Source organism: Anguilla anguilla, chromosome 2 (genome assembly GCF_013347855.1).
Source record: "Anguilla anguilla isolate fAngAng1 chromosome 2, fAngAng1.pri, whole genome shotgun sequence".
NCBI classification, from domain to species: Eukaryota; Metazoa; Chordata; class Actinopteri; order Anguilliformes; family Anguillidae; genus Anguilla; species Anguilla anguilla.
This window is the reverse complement of record NC_049202.1, coordinates 51,978,323-52,002,611: the sequence shown is the minus strand read 5'-3', so window position 1 is coordinate 52,002,611 and position 24,289 is coordinate 51,978,323. Positions and strand designations below refer to the sequence as shown.

General features: G+C 38.9%; 3 protein-coding genes across 3 annotated transcripts; all 3 read left to right on the top strand.

Moving 5' to 3' along the window:
• On the top strand, window positions 1-4,075 carry LOC118220042 (NADPH oxidase organizer 1-like). The gene is made up of 8 exons (XM_035403630.1): window positions 1-115; window positions 419-499; window positions 589-661; window positions 749-929; window positions 1,211-1,425; window positions 1,886-2,002; window positions 2,485-2,602; window positions 2,941-4,075. Exons 1-8 carry the CDS (start codon window positions 50-52, stop codon window positions 3,506-3,508), a joined length of 1,419 nt encoding a protein of 472 aa, XP_035259521.1. The 5' UTR covers window positions 1-49; the 3' UTR covers window positions 3,509-4,075.
• A 5,897-nt stretch (window positions 4,076-9,972) lies between these two features.
• On the top strand, window positions 9,973-14,603 carry noxo1b (NADPH oxidase organizer 1b). Its single transcript, XM_035403202.1, has 8 exons — window positions 9,973-10,202; window positions 10,925-11,005; window positions 11,095-11,167; window positions 11,255-11,435; window positions 11,968-12,182; window positions 12,571-12,687; window positions 13,076-13,193; window positions 13,466-14,603. Exons 1-8 carry the CDS (start codon window positions 10,137-10,139, stop codon window positions 14,031-14,033), a joined length of 1,419 nt encoding a protein of 472 aa, XP_035259093.1. The 5' UTR covers window positions 9,973-10,136; the 3' UTR covers window positions 14,034-14,603.
• Window positions 14,604-21,411: 6,808 nt separating this feature from the next.
• rnf151 (ring finger protein 151) lies at window positions 21,412-24,248 on the top strand. The gene is made up of 4 exons (XM_035406837.1): window positions 21,412-21,711; window positions 22,677-22,822; window positions 23,142-23,238; window positions 23,581-24,248. The coding sequence occupies exons 1-4, from the start codon at window positions 21,709-21,711 to the stop codon at window positions 24,043-24,045; spliced, it is 711 nt and encodes a 236-aa protein (XP_035262728.1). The 5' UTR covers window positions 21,412-21,708; the 3' UTR covers window positions 24,046-24,248.
• The last annotated feature ends 41 nt before the right edge of the window (window positions 24,249-24,289 follow it).

Below are 24,289 nucleotides of genomic sequence, written 5' to 3'. Positions count from 1 at the left end.
ATCGACTTGCCTCTTCCAGAGCATAAAGCCAACTCTTCTGAAAACAAAGATGAGCGACCAAAGATTCCCAACTGCTGTCAGGCTTATTGGGGTGATGCAAAAGGACGCTAGCAAGGTGTGAACCTCATGCAGCTTTAACTGCCGGTGACCAAATAATTACACTATAATGGCAGCCAGTTTAGCTGAGTATGTGACAGTTTTGGCTCTTGCTGAAATTAAGGCACTGCAGATTTATAATAGTTATTCATTACTTTGACTGAAATTTTGAAATTCTGAAAACTTGATACAATTTTGATTAAACAGCAGCCAAATAGGAACTCATTCTAACTGCCAAGCGTAGGCTACTGTAAATACATGGGAAAAAGCCAGTGTAGACTAGTCCATTCAAATTAACATTCAGCTTTCTAATCTTTTTCAGATGTTCATGACCTCTGTGCTTTGGTCAGATCATAGCGAAATCATTGTTTACAGATCATTTCAGGAGTTCAAGAAACTTCATGTAAGTTAATTAAACATACTTTAAAGAAATAAACAGTCAGTGCTTTGGAATTTTCGGGTCTAAAACCATTTATTCTTTTACTCTACCAGAAGCAACTGAAAAAGCTGTTTTCCTTGAAAAACCCATTTCACACATCAGAGAGAGTGATTCCAAGGTTCAGAGGTAAATTCACTTTTTATACAAACCGCATCATCCTGTTAATTCATTCAATGAAAGTGTTAATTCTTCTGCTACATTCCTCCATTTCAGCAAGGAACACAAAGACTTCTCAGAGGAAGGACTCCAGCAAATCATTGCGTCACCTGTCTCTCCTGGAAAATTACTGCACAGAGCTGCTGAAATGTGAGCCCAGCGTCACACAGAGCTCTGAGCTGATCCAGTTTTTCCTGCCACAGCATCAGGACCTGCAGCCAGAGTTCGTAAAGAACAGGTATGTGCTCTTTCTAGCAGATTTATGAAATGGGCAACTTAGGGCATGTTATAAAAGGTTGTTGTTATTTTGTGTGTTTTGAAGTAGTAGTCTGTAATGTAAATGTTTTTTTTTTGTTTGTTTGTTTTTTGTCAGAGATCATTTTTGATTAATTTGATTAATGTCCATCATTTTTATTTAGCACATTATTTGGTCATGGAATTTTCCAGGGTGAATGCCAAGATGTGAAAAGATTGTCAGCAAACAGGCAAGTGGAATGCTCATGTCTGTCTTATCCACAGCATTGTGATTCTGCCCTTGGAGGACATTGCAGACAGCAATGATAGAGGAATGGATACTATTGGCGGCAAGCGATTCAGCATGGGCAATGTGACACGGCCCTATGTGCCTGAAACATACCGTTGTGTGGCCCCATATGAGACAAGGGACACCAAGAACAGGCCCTTCAAAGTGGCTGTGGATGAGACGGTGGATGTACTCATCAAAGACAAAGCAGGTTAGCCTCTTAAAGCATGCAGTACTTTATGATTTTCAGGGCTTTTATTTCATTGTCACAAGACTTTGCAGGCACAGGGCTTTTGTATTACACATGATTCGCTGAAAGAAGTGATAGATTTTCAAGTGACCGTTTACATTCAATCACTGATGAATGTTCAACTATGGTGGTAATATGGCATAGATTCATTATTTTGGTTATATGTTTGTATGAGCAATGAGCTATGGGGTGGAATTATCTCTTTAAAATGTTAAATGTTATACAAGAATGAATGTAATAAACACTGTTTATCCCTTGCTGTCAAGAGACTGAAAGGGTAACAACATGTGTGGCCAATTATTTGATAGCTAAAGTGCTGAACCCCTAATGAGGATGGGGGGCTCTTTGGTCCATCTGACACATTAGCCCCCCTTCAGTTTAGCCTCTGGTGTCTTCCTGACAATTAAATCTCTCTGTTCAGGTTGGTGGCTGGTGGAGAATGATGGCAAATGCCTGGCCTGGTTCCCAGCACCTTACTTGGTTAAGTGTGAGGATGGGGATGAAGAAGATGACTATGACGATGGGACACCTGCAGCAGGTACATGGATATTTGTACTTGATCAGGGGTATCAAATTTGGGCAGGTCACTGCAGTTACACTACACAATACAGGGATCCATCTTTTTGTGCCATCATCTGTGCCACACCAAAACTGCACCCGAGAGCCATTCACTGAACCATTAGATCTGGTGCAACAGAAGCACATTGGGGGAAACCAGGAATTAATTTGGCATTATGTTTTTGAAATTAGTTTCAGATGCAATCAGAATATGCTTTAGCTTGTTTCTCTCCCTTGATGTCTAGTAATACATGCTTCCTGTTTGTTGAAACGTCCTTGCTTCCTAAAATGTATTCCTTCGAACAACTGCTGACAAGTTTCAAAAATCATGATTTGGTGCGAATTTCTTTTTCATGATTAATGTCTGTACAGTGTATTTGCAGTCAGAGATGAGAACTGTTTAGAACACTAACTAGTAACAAATATGTTTAATGTTTTCTACTGGTTTATGTTTGCATGTAGGTTTACTGTACCATGCAGTCAGGAACTATACATCTAAAAATGAGGACGAGGTCACTATGCACATTGGCTCTGTGGTGGAGGTGCTGCAAAAATCTGACAATGGCTGGTGGCTCATCAGGTATGCTCACTGTCTAGCGATTTGCTTAAATGTCAGATAATCTGAAACATCCGGGGTGACATTTAAAGTGCTCTGTTGCAACATATATGTGGGTCTTTGCATCTCATCTGCACTAAGAACACTGACTACATGTCCATTTCAGACCCAGCTACAAGTGACAGTTTAGAAATGTATTCCACCAAGAACCATGTTCTGTTGTTTCAGGTTTATTGATCTCTAAAGGTTGCAGGCACTTTCTGATCTACACGACAATAGCACAAGGTTTCCTCATGCAATAAGGGCAACTCTGCCTATTTCTACACCTTTAATCTTGGTTTTGTCATTTTCCCTCCCCACAGAAATAAGGGCAAAGCTGGCTATGTGCCCTCCATGTACCTGAAACCTTATACCAACCCACTTGTCCATGCCCAGAGGGAGATGTGGAGTTCCACACTTAACATGGCACAGCTGCATAACTCAGACCGATTCTCCCCCCTGCCAAAGGGAAGCCTCAGTGCTGTTAACAAGAAAAAATCACACTCACTGGACATTCTGTCAGAGCCACACCAGAGCCATGTCCTCCCGCCTGTCCCAGCAGAGAACGAGAGCCGCAAGGGCAGCATGAGCGGGGTTAGCCTGGGGAGTGAGTCCAGCTTCAGTGATGACTCCAGCTGGACAGGCAGCGACTCTCTCAGTTGCAGCCCCACGGGCATGGTGGAGCTCCACAGCACTGATAGTGGCCTCGCTGAGGAAAGGCTCAGCCCCAGCAGTCCTGACCTCAATCCCCTGAAGGTCTCCTCCGCTCCCAAGGTTCCACCACGGCCCAGGGACCAGGAGATCTTCACCCGCTGCACCACTTTCACACGCAAGGCTGCCCTGGCGTCCAAAGCCCGTCTACCTGAGCTGAAGCAAATGCAGGGTCGTTAGGGTGGACTAGGGGTGACTAAAGTTGCCAGTGAGGATAATTAAGACACTCCCTGTAAATAACTATATTGCCTTGTTATTGATGTTTTTGTATAGTTCTTTTATAGTTACAAGAGTTTAACATGTGATACAGCAGTATGACATTATGGTAATCAGTAATCTGCATACAGAAAGAGAAAAGAGTACAGGTAGTAATAGAAATCACAATGAAAACTACAAGAAAAATACACATAACAATACAGTTTATCAGACACAAATAATCATGCAATATCAACATGTTTTTTGTTGGCTGGAGCTGATTGCTTTGAATTCTGTAATAATGGACTCTGTTCATTTATGTATTTCTTTTATACACTTGTGTTCTGAGGTTTAAATCCATATTTTCCATAGTGGGAAAAAAATAACGTGCCTTATATGCATGTTATTCTTCTGTTTTCATTAATTCACGTTTTTACATTGTCCTTCAAACTGCAGGGAATAGCCCTGCCCATGCTGGTATGTTGGCTGTGTGTGTTTGTGAAGAATATGAAGTATCTGATCATGTTCAACCATTCCTTTTATTTTAATAAAAACCCTTTCATATTCAGTGGACATTCCTGACTCATCAACAAGCAGAAATAATAAATTCTCAGCAGACGGAATCAATGCACTAGGGTAAAACTGAAAAAAAAGAGGCTCCCCAATTTAATCAAAGCACTTCACAAGCATTTTCACTCTCAGATTGCACAAACGAACCCGTTTTTGATGCATTAATGTTTCCTTTTCTTTTTAAAGAGCACCTTTTTTTGCCATTATCTTTGTCCGTGTAGCACTCATTCTCTAACATTTTGCAATAAAAAGAAACTAGTTCAGGAGGAATTGGGCAAAATGCTAGAGATGGGAGTAATTGAGGAATCACCTGTAATTGGAATAGCCCCATTATGCTTGTTCCCAAGCCAGTTGGGTCAGTCTGACCGAGGGCTACTGCCAGATTCATGTGTCAAAAAATTGGATTACATAAATTTGTCACCTTCCCATTTGGATTGCATGGGGCATCCGCTACTTCAAGCTTATTTGACATCATTATTCTCACAAGACTCACAGCAAACCTTGGGATGTGTGCATCTGGGTGGAGGGAGGTATGGTATCTGGGGTTGCTCCTGGGGTGGGGATGAGTCAACCTGTCAGTGATAAAAACTGCTGCGATAGCTGCTTGTCTAAAAAGCAAGTGAGGTCGTTCTTGGGATTAGAAAATCATTACTATTGATTTATTCTGGACTTTTCGAGCCTCGCAAGTCCCTCACTGACCTCACTCGAAAACGGGGTTCCTGATTGGTCCAGTGGATGGAGCAGTACCAGGCAGCGTTTTTGAAAATAAAAGCGTGCTTGTGTGGTGTTCCTCTGTTGATTAGCCCCGACTTTGCAAAATTTTTCCTCCTGTAAACTGATGCCTCAGATGGAGGACTGGGTGTGGTGTTGTCCTAACCGGTGGATAGGGAAAAATGACCAGTGCTCTGCATCAGCTGTAAACTCAACCCCAGGGAGAGTTAGTACAGTACCACTGAAAAGGAATGTCTCACTAAAAAGTGGGCTGAAACCAGGGTTTTACCATCCATAGAGATAATTCAGAAGCGGCAGCAGGAGCCACCTTGACCGTACAATAAAAACCTTTATTATTTTAGTTTGTTATTTTTGTTTATTATTTTTACCTGGAGCCTGTGAGGGGGAATGTCTGAAGATACACTTTTTTTATTATTATTTTTTGAATTGTCGCTCTCTCTTTCTCATCCCACAATAAACGCAGGAAAGGCGGATTGGTCACGGATGCGCTGGCTGGTGGAGAGAGCACACGCACCTGGGCTGTGTTAGCTAATCAGCCCAGGTGCTTAAAGGTGTGCTGCTCTCCACAGTTTGGGGCTGAGACCGGGAGCTAACACCGAGAGCGAGTTTCTTTATTTGAGTTGCATTTAATTTCAGTTTAGTTTCTTTTAACAAGACAGGGAAAAAGTGAACCACACACTGAAAACTGGGAGGAGCTGGCCAGGCGAAAATCTGGCCAGCTACGAGCGGGGAACTGAAAAGTTGCCACTCGGTTTTGCTTTCTTTTGTCATTGTTATTTTAGTTTGTTATTTTATTTTATTTTATTGTTTTTGCCTGGAACCCGTGAGGGGGAAGGGCGTTTATTTTATTTCATGTTTGTGTGGGTGCGCTCTCTCTCTCTCCATGCAACAGACAATGGTGTTCCCCGGCACTGCCGCATCCCCCTCCCAGGGGTGTTACACTGGCGTGTGATAATGTATAACATTGAGAACATTATTAATCCCAGAATAAGCAACCTGTGTTTTCAGTGCCCTACTCCCTGAGTAGAGCCGCTGCCCCCACTGGACAATGTACCATCTCCTGCTCTAGCATCATAAATGTTAAAATCAGACATGGAATGTCCAGGGGTCAGAAAGTACTGCCATGTGTTTCTTCCACCCATGAACTCAGCCAGCTATTTTCATTAATTAGTTCTACCTTCCAGCTGAGGAATTGTGCTATTTAGAAAATCCAGACGGTTGGAACAAAATACTGGGGAATATTTTTACTTTCTGAATCTAGACTTTCTACTGCTGTTGAAAACCGTTTTTGAAAACTTGCCATTGTTTTCTTTAACCTTGCGTGACTACGAAACTGCTCATTTTCCTCCTTGATAATGTGCATGCAGCAAAACATGATTTGAGATACTATCACACAGGAAATCAAATACAGTCCAAAAACAAGCACATTTTTTAAAAACAGGCCATCTACAGTACATCAGCTACACTCTCTTATCATCAGAAACATCTTTAAGGCAATCATGCATATGTGTACATAAAAACACAAAAAAGCAGGGAAATAAGACGATGATGGCAGTTCATTTGAAATAAGACTTCCACCAGCTATATTAGGAATATATTTTTAGAGGCTGGCTGATGCCCAGTTGCACATACAACAGCACAGTTCAGGAAAGCAGGTGTTTGTGTCCTGGAAATCCCTTCATAATTAGAGAGGGACCCGTATCTATTCATTTGTCTGACGCCTTTATCCACATTTATTTTAAAACCCACAAAGTTAGAGTTGCTAAAAACCACCTATAAGGATGCTTAAGTTATGTCATTAACCAAAAACTGGTACTTATAATGTCAACTTGCTTCATTAGTGGTGACAGTACTCCATACCATTTTTGAACGTTTATGTAGTGCTAATAAAGAAAATGCTATTTAAGACTTGAAGGTATTGCATAGCCCTTATCAAGGACCAATTAATATCATGTGTTACTGAATTTCCATTATTAACATAAAAATGGGAATAAAGTGGACTGTGAGACACTTCATTAGTCTCCATAGGAAGTACAACCGCTGTGCACTTACAAAAAATTCAGTTCATGAAAACCTCTGACCAAGCAATGTATTGGATAAAGCTCTCCACCAGTACGTGTGGTACGTGCTTTTACCAACTGAACCACTATAAAGCTATGGAAAGTATTCAAGTCATGGAAAGTACTCATGTGGGCTTATACAGGTGTGGTTTGTAGAGAAATTAATTCAAAACATCATATCCACAAGAAGCCGTAATAATGGATGAAACTATTTTTAGTTTCCTTCAAAACATATGACAAAGCATTATATAAACATTAACTCAAAGGTGCTTTGTTATCTCCATTTCCTGCAAGGAAACCTTCTCAGTTTTGGACTCACCTTGGCCAAACAAGTTGCAAGATATATTTATAGAAACTGGAAGCAATAATATGATTCTTGGAACCCTCCAAAATTTGTAACGTGGACTGAAGTAAAAAGAACTGTTCTGGGTAATCCTGATTTGTGAACTACCTCCCAATTCTTTGTAGCCCTGGAATGTCCTTATGTTGAGTTTGGACAAAATAATGGAAACAGCATATGAAAAAAGTAACTAAATTGCAATTACAAATGCAGCTACATCAATTAGTCATATTAAGTTGAAAGTAAATTAGCAGTAAGTGGTAACAATGTATAAAACAGGTCTGACAGTCACTTTGGTATGTCAGTGTCCAAAGCAACACAAGGCAGCTAACAGAGCCAGTAAAAACACCGAGTAAGTACACCCCAATTTGGCACACCCGATTTTAAAACTCTGCAAAACACCACGTTTCTTCAGCACATGGAACCAAAAAGGATCACACATCTTCATCACCTCTTCCAAAACAATTAATTCATACCAAAATCAGTAATTAAATCTAAAATCAGGACCACTTACAACCGGCAACCACCTCCCTTATTTGAAGAAATTACTAAAATATTATCTTCTAAAATGTACCTCTCCAAACTGTACAAACTTCTTTCCTCTGTTGATGAAACAATCTTTATCAGTCACAAAATGGTAAAGAGACTTGTACTTCTCCCCCAACACCGACCAGAAGCTGCAAAGACATTTCCACATTGACTTAGAATACAAACACAGCTTATTTAATATCAAATAATTCACAGTACACACATCACATGGTATAAGTTGTTTGGGATGTGATTAATAAATTTCCTATACAACTTTTCTGGGCATTCAATAAAAAACAATATTCACATCAATAATCCAACAAAACACCAATTAAAAGGAACAGAGACCAAAGACAGAAAAGAAAATAGAAAAAAATAGGGCTGGGGAACTGGTGGCCTCTGGTGGTCGAAGACAGGAACTGTGACTCTAGACACATGCAAAAGGATACACCTGAGGAACAGGTAACACCAGTCATTCATCTGTTAACAGCTGAAGAAGAGGGGACTCAAGGAGGGGACTTAACACATTTCTGTAAAATGGTAAAACATATATGCATGTAAATACCATGAAATAAAAGCTGGGTGTCTGTACTTTTGTCTCATGTTCAACTTTTGATCTCATGTCTAAATGCCTTAAGTAGCCTTAAATGCCTTAAATTTCACTCATTACCATAGTTTTGGAGGGGACTGTATATTGGAAGGCACAACTATAGACATTGAGACAAAACACACTGTGAAAGCCTTCTTTGGTCTATAAACATGAGAGGTCTATAAACAAAACTGATCTGATGTAACTGAAAGTGAACACTGTAAGCTGCTTCTAACAAATGTAAGCCAATACCTACCATGATCATATTAAGAAACTATATGCAATGTATCTAACATTATTATGAAAATAGTGAGAGAAGAGCAAGTACTTTGCACTTTTGTAATTTTTTCATGTGTGTACCACATTTCAAGTCTAAACATGGAAATGGGCATTTGGAAAAGGCATTCAACCAAGTGTCCTTTTACAGCATTTACATAATATAGATGACGTAAATGCATCCACGCAGGTTCTCAGAAGGAATTTTAGTTATTGTTTGACTTGGTTGCAATCTAGTTCCATAAATTACTGCACATACATGCCTGCCTGAAGAACCTTTCAAGTTCTTTGAAAGAATAGTTCTGGTTTGTCTTGTTTGCTGGTTGTACAAGTCAAACAAGTTGTACACCAACCTGTTGAATGTAGATGAACCATATCAATAGAAAACATATTTCATTCTTGTCACCAGCCATGGCCAGGTGCTGAGACCTATCCAGTCCTTAGGGCAGATTAAAGTTATCACAGCTATAGTGTAATGTAAACAACATTGCACAATACAAAGAAATACAATTTGTTTGTATTGTGAGGGAAATCAAGAGCAATAACCACAAAGCAACTCTTTGTGCTGTAAGAAATTCATTGTGCAATTTACAGGAAAGTACTGGAAGCAAGTACTGTTTTTTTTTTGTGTGTGTGTTTTTTTTTTTACAGTAGCAATACTGTACTCTTATTTGCAGTAATACGGCCTATACTATAAATGTCGACACAGTTTTGTATTGTGATTTATTTTGTACTGTATTTCAAATCTCAGCAACAGCCTCTGACTGTAGATCAGATTGCTGCAATTACTGTGGTACTGTGATACACACCTGAGACGTGGATGCAAAGAAAGACATGTCTGGCCCTTAAGGTAAAACCAGCCACAAAAGCAGTTTTAATTTCAGTGTTTTGATGGTTAAAGAGTTTTCTAATAGCATTTTAACTGGACTTTTTTATTTATCTGTATAAAGTTTTAATTGTTGATTTAAAAACATAAAATAATAATAATGTGCTATTTATTGGAATTAACACATAGTCACTTCAATTGAAACACATACAGATACACACTTACTCATGCACTAACACAGTTTTATATCACAAACAATATCACAACAATTAGCCCGTTCTTTAATTAATCTATATAAATTGTTATTTTTTAAAACTTACAATAAATCTTTATCTTTATCTGTTGTAGTTTAGTACATGTACTTAAATTGATTATCCCAACTATATATATGTATAATTTCAATAAACCAGGTAGGTTTATAGCGGACATGTCCGGATGTCGTATACGTGCAATACGTGCTAATTCAGAAATTCCCACGGATGATTTTTTATGTCGTGCCATGGCCTCTTGCCAGCTGTTGTTGTTGCGCACGTGCCCGGAATGTGTTCACGGGGAATATCTATCTTTGGCAACGCCTGCATGCTCCGTATATATAGCCTACTCGGGCGGCGTTTGCATGAGAGTGGTTGAAAACGGTTGTAAGACGAAGTTGCCTCTTCCGCAGTATCAAGCAATCCCTTGCAAAAACAAAGATGAGCGACCAAAGATTCCCAACCGCTGTCAAGCTTATTGGGGTTATGGAAAAGAATACGAGCAAGGTATGGAACCTGAGATAAGCTGCTTTAACTGAGGTGCGTTCAAGTTCAGCGAACAGAGACGAATGTTCGTGGCGAACATGTTTTCTTTAAACAATTCAATTTGAACGGCTTTTTACGAACATTCCAAATTGTTTGCATTAAACGTAAACAGACATGGCGACGAGAGTATTTGTACTCACAGCCGCTTCTGTGATCATCGATGATAAAAAAAGCGACCTAGCGAACAATAATAACATTGGCTAGCGTCAGCAATAACATTATTGAAAAAACTGATCACACTACGGCATCTTCAATTGAAATACCCAACTGTGAACATTTCCCTCCGTCCCACTACCTTTTTCAGACCGTTCGCTTATCTTTGCAAACGTTCGCGGCTAACACAAAGCTAACGGAAAAAAGTTTGAAATAGTTTGCAAACGTTCGCCTTGTTCGCTGAACTTGAATGCACCATCTGGTGATGGCAAAATAGTTTCACTATCATGATATCCAATTTAATTTTAACCATTTTGGCACCTGCTGAAACAAATAGATGGTTCTTATTTGATATTTAGATTTATGTTTTTTATGTATTACTTTGGCTGAAATATAAACACCACATCTTCACTCAATTTTGATCAAACAGCAGCCAAATAGGAACTCATTCTATCTGCCAAATGTGAATATGTAAAAAGTTTAAAGCCAATGTAGACTTATCAATTAACATTCAGTTTAATCTTTTTCAGGTGTTCATGACCTCTGTGCTTTGGTCAGATCATAGCGAAATCATTGTTTACAGATCATTTCAGGAGTTCAAGAAACTTCATGTAAGTTAATTAAACATACTTTAAAGAAATAAACAGTCAGTGCTTTGGAATTTTCGGGTCTAAAACCATTTATTCTTTTACTCTACCAGAAGCAACTGAAAAAGCTGTTTTCCTTGAAAAACCCATTTCACACATCAGAGAGAGTGATTCCAAGGTTCAGAGGTACATTCACTTTTTATACAAACCTCATCATCCTGTTAATTCATTCAACGAAAGTGTTAATTCTTCTGCTACATTCCTCCATTTCAGCAAGGAACACAAAGACTTCTCAGAGGAAGGACTCCAGCAAATCATTGCGTCGCCTGTCTCTCCTGGAAAATTACTGCACAGAGCTGCTGAAATGTGAGCCCAGCGTCACACAGAGCTCTGAGCTGATCCAGTTCTTCCTGCCACAGCATCAGGACCTGCAGCCAGAGTTCGTAAAGAACAGGTATGTGCTCTTTCTAGCAGATTTATGAAATGGGCATGTTATAAAAGGTCATTGTGCTTTTGTATGCTTTGAAGTAGTTGTCTGTAACGTAGCCCATAACGTAGAAATTACAAAATATATCAAAAAAGCTTCTGTGAATTATTAGATATTTTAGTTAAACATGTCAAATTTGGTATCTATATCTATTAGTTAAGTTGGAAAAAATACACAAAACATGCAATTTAGAGAAAATAGCCATTAAAGCTGATTTTGTGCTTGGTTATACTTGACATAGCTGGTGTAAAAACATCTTAATTAACGATTTAAAGTTGTTTCAAATCATTTTTTCAGAAATTTTATGAAATTACGGTAGTTGTAGACGCAAGATATCATAATATCCCAAAACTAACCTGTCCAGGCAAAATCACTATTTTCACCTGTGGTGCCTCCTTTTAATTAAATTAATTTCTGTGGTTTTTATTTGGTACTTTATTTGGTTGTGGAATTGTTAGCAAACATGGAAGTGGCATGCTCATGTCTGTCTTATCCACAGCATTATGATTCTGCCCTTGGAGGACATTGCAGACAGCAATGATAGAGGAATGGATACTATTGGCGGCAAGCGATTCAGCATGGGCAATGTGACACGGCCCTATGTGCCTGAAACATACCGTTGTGTGGCCCCATATGAGACAAGGGACACCAAGAACAGGCCCTTCAAAGTGGCTGTGGATGAGACGGTGGATGTACTCATCAAAGACAAAGCAGGTTAGCCTCTTAAAACATGCAGTACTTTATGATTTTCAGGGCTTTTATTTCATTGTCACAAGACTTTGCAGGCACAGGGCTTTTGTATTACACATGATTCGCTGAAAGAAGTGATAGATTTTCAAGTGACCGTTTACATTCAATCACTGATGAATGTTCAACTATGGTGGTAATATGGCATAGATTCATTATTTTGATTATATGTTTGTATGAGCAATGAGCTATGGGGTGGAATTATCTCTTTAAAATGTTAAATGTTATACAAGAATGAATGTGCTAAAGTACTGAACCCCTAATGAGGATGGGGGGCTCTTTGGTCCATCTGACACATTAGCCCCCCTTCAGTTTAGCCTCTGGTGTCTTCCTGACATTAAATCTCTCTGTTCAGGTTGGTGGCTGGTGGAGAATGATGGCAAATGCCTGGCCTGGTTCCCAGCACCTTACTTGGTTAAGTGTGAGGATGGGGATGAAGAAGATGACTATGACGATGGGACACCTGCAGCAGGTACATGGATATTTGTACTTGATCAGGGGTATCAAATTTGGGCAGGTCACTGCAGTTACACTACACAATACAGGGATCCATCTTTTTTGCCATCAGATTGATTTAAAGTTGAGTGGCTCTGTGCCACACCAAAACTGCACCCGAGAGCCGTTCACTGAACCATTAGATCTGGTGCAACAGAAGCACATTGGGGGGAAACCAGGAATTAATTTGGCATTATGTTTTTGAAATTAGTTTCAGATGCAATCAGAATATGCTTTAGTTTGTTTCTCTCCCTTGATGGCTAGTAATACATGTTTCCTGTTTGCGACACTATTTGACACTGTTTAGAACACTGACTTGTAACAAATATGTTTAATGTTTTCTTCTGGTTTATGTTTGCATGTAGGTTTACTGTACCATGCAGTCAGGAACTATACATCTGAAAACGATGACGAGGTCACTATGCACATTGGCTCTGTGGTGGAGGTGCTGCAAAAATCTGACAATGGCTGGTGGCTCATCAGGTATGCTCACTGTCTAGCGATTTGCTTAAATGTCAGATAATCTGAAACATCCAGGGTGACATTTAAAGTGCTCTGTTGCAAAGACCCACATAAATGTTGCATCTCATCTGCACTAAGGACACTGACTACATGTCCATTTCAGGGCTACAAGTGACAGTTGCAGGCACTTTCTGATCTACACGACAATAGCACAAGGTTTCCTCATGCAATAAGGGCAACTCTGCCTATTTCTACACCTTTAATCTTGGTTTTGTCATTTTCCCTCCCCACAGAAATAAGGGCAAAGCTGGCTATGTGCCCTCCATGTACCTGAAACCTTATACCAACCCACTTGTCCATGTCCAGAGGGAGATGTGGAGTTCCACACTTAACATGGCACAGCTGCATAACTCAGACCGATTCTCCCCCCTGCCAAAGGGAAGCCTCAGTGCGGTTAACAAGAAAAAATCACTCTCACTGGACATTCTGTCAGAGCCACACCAGAGCCATGTCCTCCCGCCTGTCCCAACAGAGAACGAGAGCCGCAAGGGCAGCATGAGCGGGGTTAGCCTGGGGAGTGAGTCCAGCTTCAGTGATGACTCCAGCTGGACAGGCAGCGACTCTCTCAGTTGCAGCCCCACGGGCATAGTGGAGCTCCACAGCACTGATAGTGGCCTCGCTGAGGAAAGGCTCAGCCCCAGCAGTCCTGACCTCAATCCCCTGAAGGTCTCCTCCGCTCCCAAGGTTCCACCACGGCCCAGGGACCAGGAGATCTTCACCCGCTGCACCACTTTCACACGCAAGGCTGCCCTGGCGTCCAAAGCCCACCTACCTGAGCTGAAGCAAATGCAGGGTCGTTAGGGTGGATTAGGGGTGACTAAAGTTGCCAGTGAGGATAATTAAGACTGTAAAGAACTATATTGCCTTGTTATTGATGTTTTTGTATAGTTATTTTATAGTTACAAGAGTTTAACATGTGATACAGCAGTATGACATTATGGTAATCAGTAATCTGCATACAGAAAGAGAAAAGAGTACAGGTAGTAATAGAAATCACAATGAAAACTACAAGATAAATGCACATAATACAGTTTATCAGACACAAATAATCATGCAATATCAACATGTTTTTTGTTGGCTGGAGCTGATTGCTTTGAATTCTGTAATAATGGACTCTGATCATTGATGCATTTCTTTTATACACTTGTGTTCTGAGGTTTAAATCTATATTTTCCATAGTGGAAAACATAAATGTGTTTATGTATGTTATTCTTCTGTTCTCATGAATTCACATGTTTTTACATTGTCCTTCGAACTGCAGGGAATAGCCCTGCCCATGCAGGTATGTTGGCTGTGTGTGTTTGTGAAGAATGTAAAGTATCTGATTATGTTCAACCATTCATTTTATTTGAATAAAAACCCTTTATCATATTCAGTGGACATTCCTGACTCACCAGCAAGCAGAAACAATACATTCTCAGCAGAGGGAATCAATGCGCTGGGGTAAAACTGAAAACAGGGGCTCCCCAATTTCATCAGAGCAATTCACAAGCATTTTTACTCTCAGGTTGCACATTATTGTCAAAATGTCTCACAAAATTTTGTGATTTTTTTTGTGATCACTTGCATTTAGCAAATCAATTTACCACATTGCTTAGTAATGACAACAATCAATTTGCATTGAGTTTTTGAAAACAATGCCAATTTTTATTTTAATTTCAGCTTTTTAAAGGCTCTAAAAGATAAGCTGGGGGAATTAAAAATGTCTGTTTAAATTATTCAAACAGTATGTAAAAATAACACAAAAAGCCATATCAAGCCACAAATAAAGCTGACACGGAAGAAATAAACCATAAAAAATAGTTTGAAGGTATTGTTTCTGTGAAGTCTTTTATTTTAATAGTGCTTTTCCCTTTGACTATTCCATCTGTCTGTCCTGGCAGATCCTAGTATTATTCTAGTGTTATTTCATAAATAATGCTCATGCTTAAGGATGTTTAAACAGTCTCAATAACCAGGTGGGGTGCCTTGATTAGGATGTTCTCTCAGATAGTTGTTAGTTTCAGTGCTTGGATCTGCAGATTTTAAAGTTGCTTCATGACGCAAGCATTTGAGTCTCAAGGTTCCCAGATGAGAGGTATATCTATCCTCCTAGGATAGAAGGTCATTGTCAGAGAGCACTTATGTGAATGTCTTGCTCCCTGGGATACAATGTCTTGCCCTCCAAAATTTCATCGGTACAGACCCCAGGCAATGCTCATACAGTATATGCAAACTTGTATTCATGCAAAAATGTTCAGGTTACAGGTTCAGGTTAAATGGAAACTGCTGGAGGACAGCCATTTTCTGGCCATACTACAAATATTCAATGGAGTCAGATAAACTTGTTTTCATTTCTGTAACAAAATACAAGTCCGTACAGGTTGATCACATGAAAGTATGGAAAAAGCAGCCAATTCAAATAATCTCCACCAAAGCTATATTAGTGAAAGAACATAATTCCATAGCATAATTAATACAGCTGTAGACTGTAGACTGAAATTCCTCTCTGACCATTATAATTTTCCATGTGCTAAAACCGGAATAAACTATGTTATATTCATCATGAATATGATCAGTAAGACATAACATTCCATTCAACGTGTTATTGCAAGTGAACATTATTTAATTTAATTCACAGTTCAGATTTGATAACTTCCATTCTCACATGTATTAAAGATTAGTGGACCTATCACAAAGAAAGGTGTGTTCAGGCAAGCAGGTCTACTTGCCTGAACACACAAAGTCTCAAAGCCGTCTACAGACCATGAGAAAACTGCTTTAAATTACATTACACCCAAAAGCTGGAACAATTTCCAGAACCAACTTGAAATGGACATACTAATACCACTCTCTGATTTTAAACATTTATGGCTATATTTTAATCATCTAAGCGCACGGTCTAAAGCGCATGGCGCAAGTGCATTTAGGGCGTGTCCAAATCCACTTTTGCTAGTTTAACGGCGGATAATCTGAGCGCAAAGTAAGGCACATGGTTCAAAGGGGTTGTACTTAGTCTCTTAATTAATCACAGGTGTGTTTTGGGCATAACATTAAATAAACCAATCAGAGTGTCATCTCCCATTCCCTTTAAAAGCCAGGTGCGCTTGCCTCTTGGCGGATTGCTATTATAATGGCAGATTTGTCAAGTAATTCTGATAAATATTATGAATAACCATTATGACATGTTTTTTTTTTTTTTAAATATTACGCATTGTCCACCCGCCTATGTAGGCACATATTACTATCTTAATAATGCGCCCTTAAAATAGCAGTAAAATACTGCGCCATTGACTTAAGACCAGGTTTTTGTTGGTCAATCGCGCAATCGCTTTCCGCTGCCTCAAGATAGCAATGTGCTAACAATGCGCCTGACCACACCTCATTTTAAGACCATGGGCCCATGGGCGCTCAGATGGGCACAAGTAGCTACATTTGGTGGGCCAGCAGAGGGCAATCTTCCCTCTGGTCAAATAAAAAAAAAAAAAACCCCAATGCCCCAGTGCAGTGACGGGGACACTGTGCTGTAGGAGATTCCATCTTTTGGATGAGACGTTAAACCGAGGTCCTGACTCACTGTGGTCATTAAAGATCCCATGACACTTATCACTAAGTGTAGGGGGTTCCCCGGTGTCCTGGCTAAATCCCAGATCTGGCTCTCGCAAACTTGCCACCAAAACCATCCCCAGATTTAATTGGCTAAATAAATGTTCTCTCCCTCTCCACCTTCGCTAATGTGTGGTGAGCTTTCTGGCGCAAAATGGCTGCCGTGCATCACCCAGGTGGGTGCTACACATTGGTGGTGGGTGAGGTGAGTTCCCCTTCACTGTGAAGCACTTTGAGCATTCGGAAAAGTGCTATATAAATGTAAGGCTATTATACATTTGCTATTTAAACAACGTGGGCGTTGGACGGGAAAATGACAACTGCGTCTGAAACAAGCAAAGACACATGCGTTGCGCTTGCCGCCACTTTGCGTCGGGTGTAAGATAGAGCCCTTAGTCTCTCATGCTTTTATTGAAAAGTGCATCTGTTTTTAAATACTTACCCATTGTTTTTTAGTTGTGTCTTGCTCTATTAATCTGTCTTGTTCATTAAGATTGTAACTATGTATACTTCAGGTCCCCCTTGAAAATTTAATTGGGGTTTCCTGGTAAAATAAAGAATAAATTAAAAAATAGAAATAATGAAATACTGGCAATGCCTTTGTCGGAGATCTCTTCATACCTACAGAGAGGGATCCATATCTATTTATTGGTCTGACGTCTTTATCCACATTTTACAGCTCACACAAAGTCAGAGTTCATCTGAACAAAGTTGACTAAACCACTCAAAATACAATGAAAGTGATGATCAGCAATATTGTATGTTCAAATGCCTAGTGTGGAGGAAAATATAAGGTCTTGAGGCAATTAGATGAAAAACACATTATTTATGATTTAGGAAAGTTGTAAATCGGTCAGATTTGACCAGAACACAGGAGGAAGGTTAAGAAGGTGCTGCATAGCTCTTATGAAGGACCAATTAATATGACATGTTATTTAATTTCCTTCATTAAAATAATAATGGGAATAGTGGACTGTGAGACATTCATTAGTCTCCATATGAAGAACATTCAAAGTATATCTCCTGTGCAATTTGTAAAAAATTATCTTCATGAAAATATTTGACCTGGTGATGTGTTGGATAAAACTCTCCAGCAGTATGTGTGGTACACGCTTTTACCAACTCAACCAATGAAAAGCCATCTGTCATGGAAAATATTGCTGTGGGCAGTTTGGTTTTTAGGTAAAGTCATTTAATACATATTATCTACAAGAAACAATAAATGGATGAAATCATTGCGTTCCTCCAAATATATCCAGAAAATAGCATTGTACTGTATACAAATAAAGGTTCTTTTTATCTTCATTTCCAGCAAGGAAACGTGTTCAGTTTTGGATCCCCGCCAATTCAAACTTTGAGTCATTATATGAACCCTTTGAGTAAATATTGCATTGTGACACATTTCCGTGGTGCACATACTGCACAGGCAGTGTTGTACATTGTGTACCAATGTGACCAGCTACCTTCCTGCCACAGGTCAAATGCTGTCTCATTTTCATAGTTGTTTTATTTCAAAGTTGTCTACAGTGTTTAAAATATTTCTACATCCCATATTCAATTTTTATATTTTTTCTTTGTAACCCAATGTCCTCTGATTGGAAGTTGAGAGTTTACAGAATTTGACAATCAGAAAATATGGCAGGATGAATTGTGCTCATTTTGCTCAAAATAATGGAACACATGATAAACACTATGTAGTAAATTACAATTACAAAGCTATAACAGAGGTCTGACAATCACTGTTTTCATATGTGAGTTTCCAAAGCAGCATGAGGCAACTATCAGAATTTTAGCTCAATTAGTTGGTGCCTAATTATAGGTGCATCTACCACAAAAACTGCAAATTTCATTTAATGTGGCCAAACGTAAACAAGCTGCATCAGCAAAGAGGAACAGGGTTTCCACTTCAGTTCTACAAATGTCTCATTAATAATGACAGTACCGATCTCTGACTACTGCTTACACCACATATGCAGCAAAAGTGTAATGAGTCCTTTCATTTTTGTAATTTCATCAGCAAAAATGGATAAACAAGCATAAATTGGCATGAAATAGATGGAACAATGGATTGTTCCCCCAGAACTACTGAGCAACGTGCATTGAATAGTCATGCTAGGTTCACTGGAAATTTTGGGTGATACAGTACATAGATTTTGTGCATTGTAATACTGCCCCCTGTTGGCTCTCTCTCTCTCTCTCTCTCTTTCTCTCTCTCTCTTTCACTCTCTCTTTCTCTCTCAAAAATTAAAAATGCTTTATTGGTATGAATTAGAATACAAATAAATTAAACAGCATAATTGCTATGGGGCAACAACTGTGGGAACAACAACAACAACCACTTGGCTATATCAGAGTGATAATAATAATAATAATAATAATAATAATAATAATAATAATAATGAAAAAATAACATTTAAATGAATTCATTATACATTAATACATTACTAATTATATAACAATAAAAAATAAATGAATTAATTTATTTTTGGTGGTTAACCAGTGTCCCTCAGATTATGACAGGCAAAGATATATTTTGCTGCTATTGGAGCTGTTGGCCCTTCTCCTTGCAGGATTTGTTGTTTCTTTTAATTTATTAGGGAACAGAAGTCTTTTATAGTTTGAAATAATTTGTTGTAGTGATTGTGTCATACCAATATACCAGATAAGAGATTTTAGTCTGTTTGCTAACATAGTTTCCTCTGATTTGTTGGTAGGCAGTGCTGATATGAAGTGGGTCTGTGTTTTGTTTTAGTTTGGTTAATGTGTTAGTCAGTTTCATTACTAGCTGACTGTGGGGCTATTTTCATGACTGAGCTCTTGGGCTTACATTGCCTTAAATTATCCATACCTCATCTATTGTAATATTGCCTGGGCTTCCACATGTACCACCACTCTCCTTAGACTATACCGATTACAAAAAAGATCTGCAAGACCAGCCACTTTTTCAAACCAAGTAAAAGAATGTACATCTCTCAATAACTACAAACACAGGCTTCGGACCTGCCTGATGACCCGGGTTGATTGAGCAGTCAGGCTACATACACACACACACACACACACACTCACACTCATATTCACACAGTTTGTTTGATAGCTTGTTTACAGGATTTTTGGTTATAGGTTTCTTTTTTTTCTTCCCCTTTCATTGTGCATGCCTCCATGCAGGCACTTGATTTAAAAACTTTTATGTTTCTCTGTTCTTTGTTCTTTCATTTGTTGTTGTTATCATTTATTGCAATTGATTGATTAGTACAAGGTGAGAGTATCATAAGCCCCTTTGGCCTTTTTTCTAACCTGCACAATCAGTATGTTGCTGCTGTTGTGTCTGTCTGTTTGCATGGTTTCCATGTACGAATAAATAAAACTAAATAAAACAAACAGACAATGGCCTAGTTCTGCCCAGAATGCACTATTTGGTGTTTTCCTTTGTACTTGGATGTTTCTACAAAATTCTACATAGAGGGTCTCTGTTGGATGCTTGTCCCATTTAGAATGGTTCTGTTGGCTGAGTGGACCCCATACCTCACTTACATACTGCGCAATAGGCTGGATAATCAAAGATTTCTATCCACATTTTAATTGGTACAATTTTTAGTTTTCATTTGATAACATAGATTGCTCTTTCAGCTTTTTCCCCCCTGATGCTGTAATTTTCAGACCAAGGTAGGTATAATTTAAGGTTTATTCTAGGGTTGTGTTGCTTCTGTGTCGTGTAGGAGGAGGCCTGGGGTTGCAGACTGTTCCAACCGCACCACTTACTCATTGATGTAAATATTGTAAATAATGGAGTTGGACTCCATTGTTTGATAGCAAATTTTCTGTCAGAGCCCTTCAGAGTCCTTCAGGTATTCACAAATGGACACTAACTGTTTGTTTCACACCCTCATTCAGGATTTGGGATTTCCTAGCGGCTAGCTACCCTTATCTACAAAAAAATGTTTGGGTTTTGGTGTCATTGTGATTTCTATGTTTAGACATTCATGAAGATAATATGCAGTAAAAAATACCTGCAATTTCATTTACTACTTGTTTAATATATCTTCCAAAATCATAAACACATTATTGGTAATGTAATTTAGAAAAATAAATATTGAAAAATAGCTTAGAAATAAACAAAATGATAATGACATTGTTTAAAAGGTTGTAATAAACATATTCATTGGTATGTTATGGATTTAAATGTGAATCAAATTATTTTAATAGACCAGGCAATTCACAATTCATTTAAAAATTGCATATTTGTAACATATGGTTTATTTTACACATCTCGGAGATGTGAAACGACACAAGTTCCCATCAAATGGTAGGTTGTTAGCAATGCTAATTGAAGGAAAATCCCAGAATTATAATAATATAGAAATAATAATGTAATAAAGAAATCTAGTGTATTTATAATATAGTCAAATGTTACACAACAGAAAATACCATTGTAATACCATTGTATTCTAAAGAACCATTCAGAAAACCCTCCACAGTATGGACTCACCAGCAAGAGAGAACTGTTTATAATCTCTAGAGCTGACTGCCATTGAAAGCTCAATGGTTTCCATGGAAATGCCATTGTCAGAGCCGTAAAACCTGTAGTGTACAAAAAGACACAGGTGGTTTGTGCCTGAATGTTACCAGGGTATAAACATGGAAGTTGGTCTCTTGTGCTAGAACTTAAAAGAAGGGAAAACACAGTTGTAATTGATCATCAGATGATTATTAGTCAAATGATCTATTAACAAACCATTTTAGTTGTTTACTGTTATGCCTGAGCATGCATGGACACATTTGTATTGTGCCGGACATGTCCATGCATAGAAACTGAGTTAAATGAACAGCAAAAGCGTGAAGAAGGAATGGCACCAGTATCAACAGTGACCTAATAACACCAGAGGTCTAAACTATGGTGAGTTTATTTGATATTTTTAACTATAGTACCTGGATATTTTTTAAATTTGGGCATTTTCCCTTCTCTTGCTGTGCATGCATATATATATATATATATATATATATATATATAATATATATGTGTGTATATATATATACGTATATATATATATATATATATATATATATATACGTATATATATATATATATATATATATATATATATATATATATATTAGTTAGCTAGTTTCCAAAAAACCAAAATTCATACTGCTTTATATTTTATATTTATGAAAAATTACAAATACATGGACAAGAGTGCCTTTTACAATTACAAAATGTCAATCAAATGACACTAATGTTGGACTTCAAAGTTCATGATCATTTTAATAAATAGGGTTAAAAAGTTGCGATAAAACAGTGCTTTGTTGTATCACATGGTAAATCAGCTGATGTTCCAGAAGAGCGCTGAATGATCTGCCACACTGTTCTAACCGCTGCAATCATTCCTGTTCCACAGTAATGGATTCTGTGCTGCTTGTCTATAGATTTTGTATTTTCAAAAATTGCCAGTTCATCCCTGTGGTTTTAAATCTGTTTTCTGTAGCAGTCAGTATACGATTAAGAAAGGGATATGTGTTTTGAATGAAAAAGGCGGGAATCACCAGAAATATTTAACACTGCAATAATTGCACCAGTGGTTCAGTGGTTGAGGAGCTTGTGTCCTGTCCACTACAGGAAAATACAATACACAAACCAAAAATACTATTCTTCACCCACAGCGGTGTCCAATCATGCACCATCGGAGTATGCAATAAAAACCTGTGTACTTTTGGCCCTCTGTGGCACATGATTGGGTACCACTACTCTAGGATTAGTTAGGACCAGGTTTGTCAGGTTCCTCAAGTCTGACGTCTGTTTGGGTCTGTACATGTACATGACTAGCCTTAATGAATCATACTAACGCAACAAATGCATTTCAGAGTGGTGGTTATGACGTGGAATTGTTTGTGGACACTCCAGACTATGACCTAATCTGCACCATATGCCGGGGTGTTCTACGGTGTCCAGTACGAGTTGCATGCAACCATGTATTCTGCAAGAAGTGCATTTTACAATGGCTTAAAAGGTAGAGTACAATAACTAAATTGCTTTAAAATCTATAAAGATAATTTTATATCCACAAATTTAATTTCCTTTTTGTAATGTGTATTTAGTGTGTATATATGTATAAATGAAGGAAAGTGTTTTTGATAACAACTACAAGTTATTTTGACTACTAAAAGACATCTCACAACCTTCATTTTAATTTTGCTGTTTATTCATTTTCTAAGATTAGTACAGTAGGATTGACATTGATTTATTTTGATATATTGGTTATTAGCAATTGACTCTGAGACAGCACAGTAGCACAACTTTCAACAGATCTTTGCTATTTTTTTCTGCAGACAGGAAACCTGTCCCTGCTGTAGAAAGCCTGTCAATCAGAGCTTCATATTTGTGATGTACAAGCTGAGTAAGTCCATCAGCCGTTTACGGATCAAGGTAAGTGATGGGCAGAACTTGTCGAAACAAAATTTATGCTAAGGAAGGACTTCCTCATGAATTGCAGCTGGGAAACACTTATCTATCAGTAATAATGATTTGTATCAATAAATTGCCATTCTTTCAATCATGTCATACAGTGACTTGATAACCGATATCATTCTGCTAGAGTGGGGGCTCAACAATACCAAGTTTTTTTCTGAATGAGAAAATATTATTGATGCTTCTCTCCCACCATGGGTAATCAGCTTCACAGTGCAACACAGAAGCAAAGTATCATAATTCTATATGATACCAATACCGATAGATGCTAGTTTTCACGCAGCCGCGTCTCTCTCCCAGTGTAAAAACGAGACTCATGGCTGCGCCGCTACCTTCCCGCTCTCGGAGGAGTACTGCCACAGCACGGCCTGCCAGTACGAGCCGGTGCCCTGCCCGCACCAGGGCTGCGGGGCGCAGGTGCTGCGGCGGGACCTGGAGGCGCATGCCCAGCGCTGCGAGCACTGGCGCCAGCTCTGCCACATGGGCTGCGGCACCCTGCTCTCCCTCCAGACCCAGGCCCAGCACAACTGCTACCGGCAGCTGCGGCAGGAGTACGAGGCCCAGCGGCAGACGCACCGCGCCATCGCCGCCGCGCTGCAGAGGAAGATGAGGAAGATGCAGAGCACCATGGCCCACATGAAGAGGCAGATTGGCCTGATCTGCGAGAGCCTGGAGGTCATGGACAGCCAGGAGGAGGTTGAGAACGCAGGCGAGACCACCGCCACCAGCAGCAGCAGCAGCAGCAGCAGCAGCAGTAGCTCCTAATGCATGTTTCTGACCGTGGAGCCCTGAACTACATGGCCTGAAATCAGCAGTCTTAAATGGGCTTGGAGGGACATAAAATCTAGAACTTTCTTTTTAAATAATTGGAACACTGGTCCCATTGGAACATTAGGATGCAAATAATTTCACGCAATCTATAATTTCAGAACAGCACCTATTTATGCTATATCATTTATTAGAAAATATATGTACAATATGTACTAATTAATTACTGTACTAATACAGA

What these genes read in the sequence shown, in the direction of transcription:
- LOC118220042 (XM_035403630.1), top strand. Translation starts at nt 50, where the DNA reads ATGAGCGACCAAAGATTCCCAACTGCTGTCAGGCTTATTGGGGTGATG. An exon ending in AGGAGTTCAAGAAACTTCAT is followed by an intron (nt 500 to 588) that starts GTAAGTTAATTA and finishes TTACTCTACCAG; the next exon opens with AAGCAACTGAAAAAGCTGTT. An exon ending in CCAGAGTTCGTAAAGAACAG is followed by an intron (nt 930 to 1,210) that starts GTATGTGCTCTT and finishes TCTTATCCACAG; the next exon opens with CATTGTGATTCTGCCCTTGG.
- noxo1b (XM_035403202.1), top strand. Translation starts at nt 10,137, where the DNA reads ATGAGCGACCAAAGATTCCCAACCGCTGTCAAGCTTATTGGGGTTATG. An exon ending in AGTGATTCCAAGGTTCAGAG is followed by an intron (nt 11,168 to 11,254) that starts GTACATTCACTT and finishes CCTCCATTTCAG; the next exon opens with CAAGGAACACAAAGACTTCT. An exon ending in CCAGAGTTCGTAAAGAACAG is followed by an intron (nt 11,436 to 11,967) that starts GTATGTGCTCTT and finishes TCTTATCCACAG; the next exon opens with CATTATGATTCTGCCCTTGG.
- rnf151 (XM_035406837.1), top strand. An exon ending in ATTTTACAATGGCTTAAAAG is followed by an intron (nt 22,823 to 23,141) that starts GTAGAGTACAAT and finishes TTTTTTCTGCAG; the next exon opens with ACAGGAAACCTGTCCCTGCT. An exon ending in TCAGCCGTTTACGGATCAAG is followed by an intron (nt 23,239 to 23,580) that starts GTAAGTGATGGG and finishes TCTCTCTCCCAG; the next exon opens with TGTAAAAACGAGACTCATGG.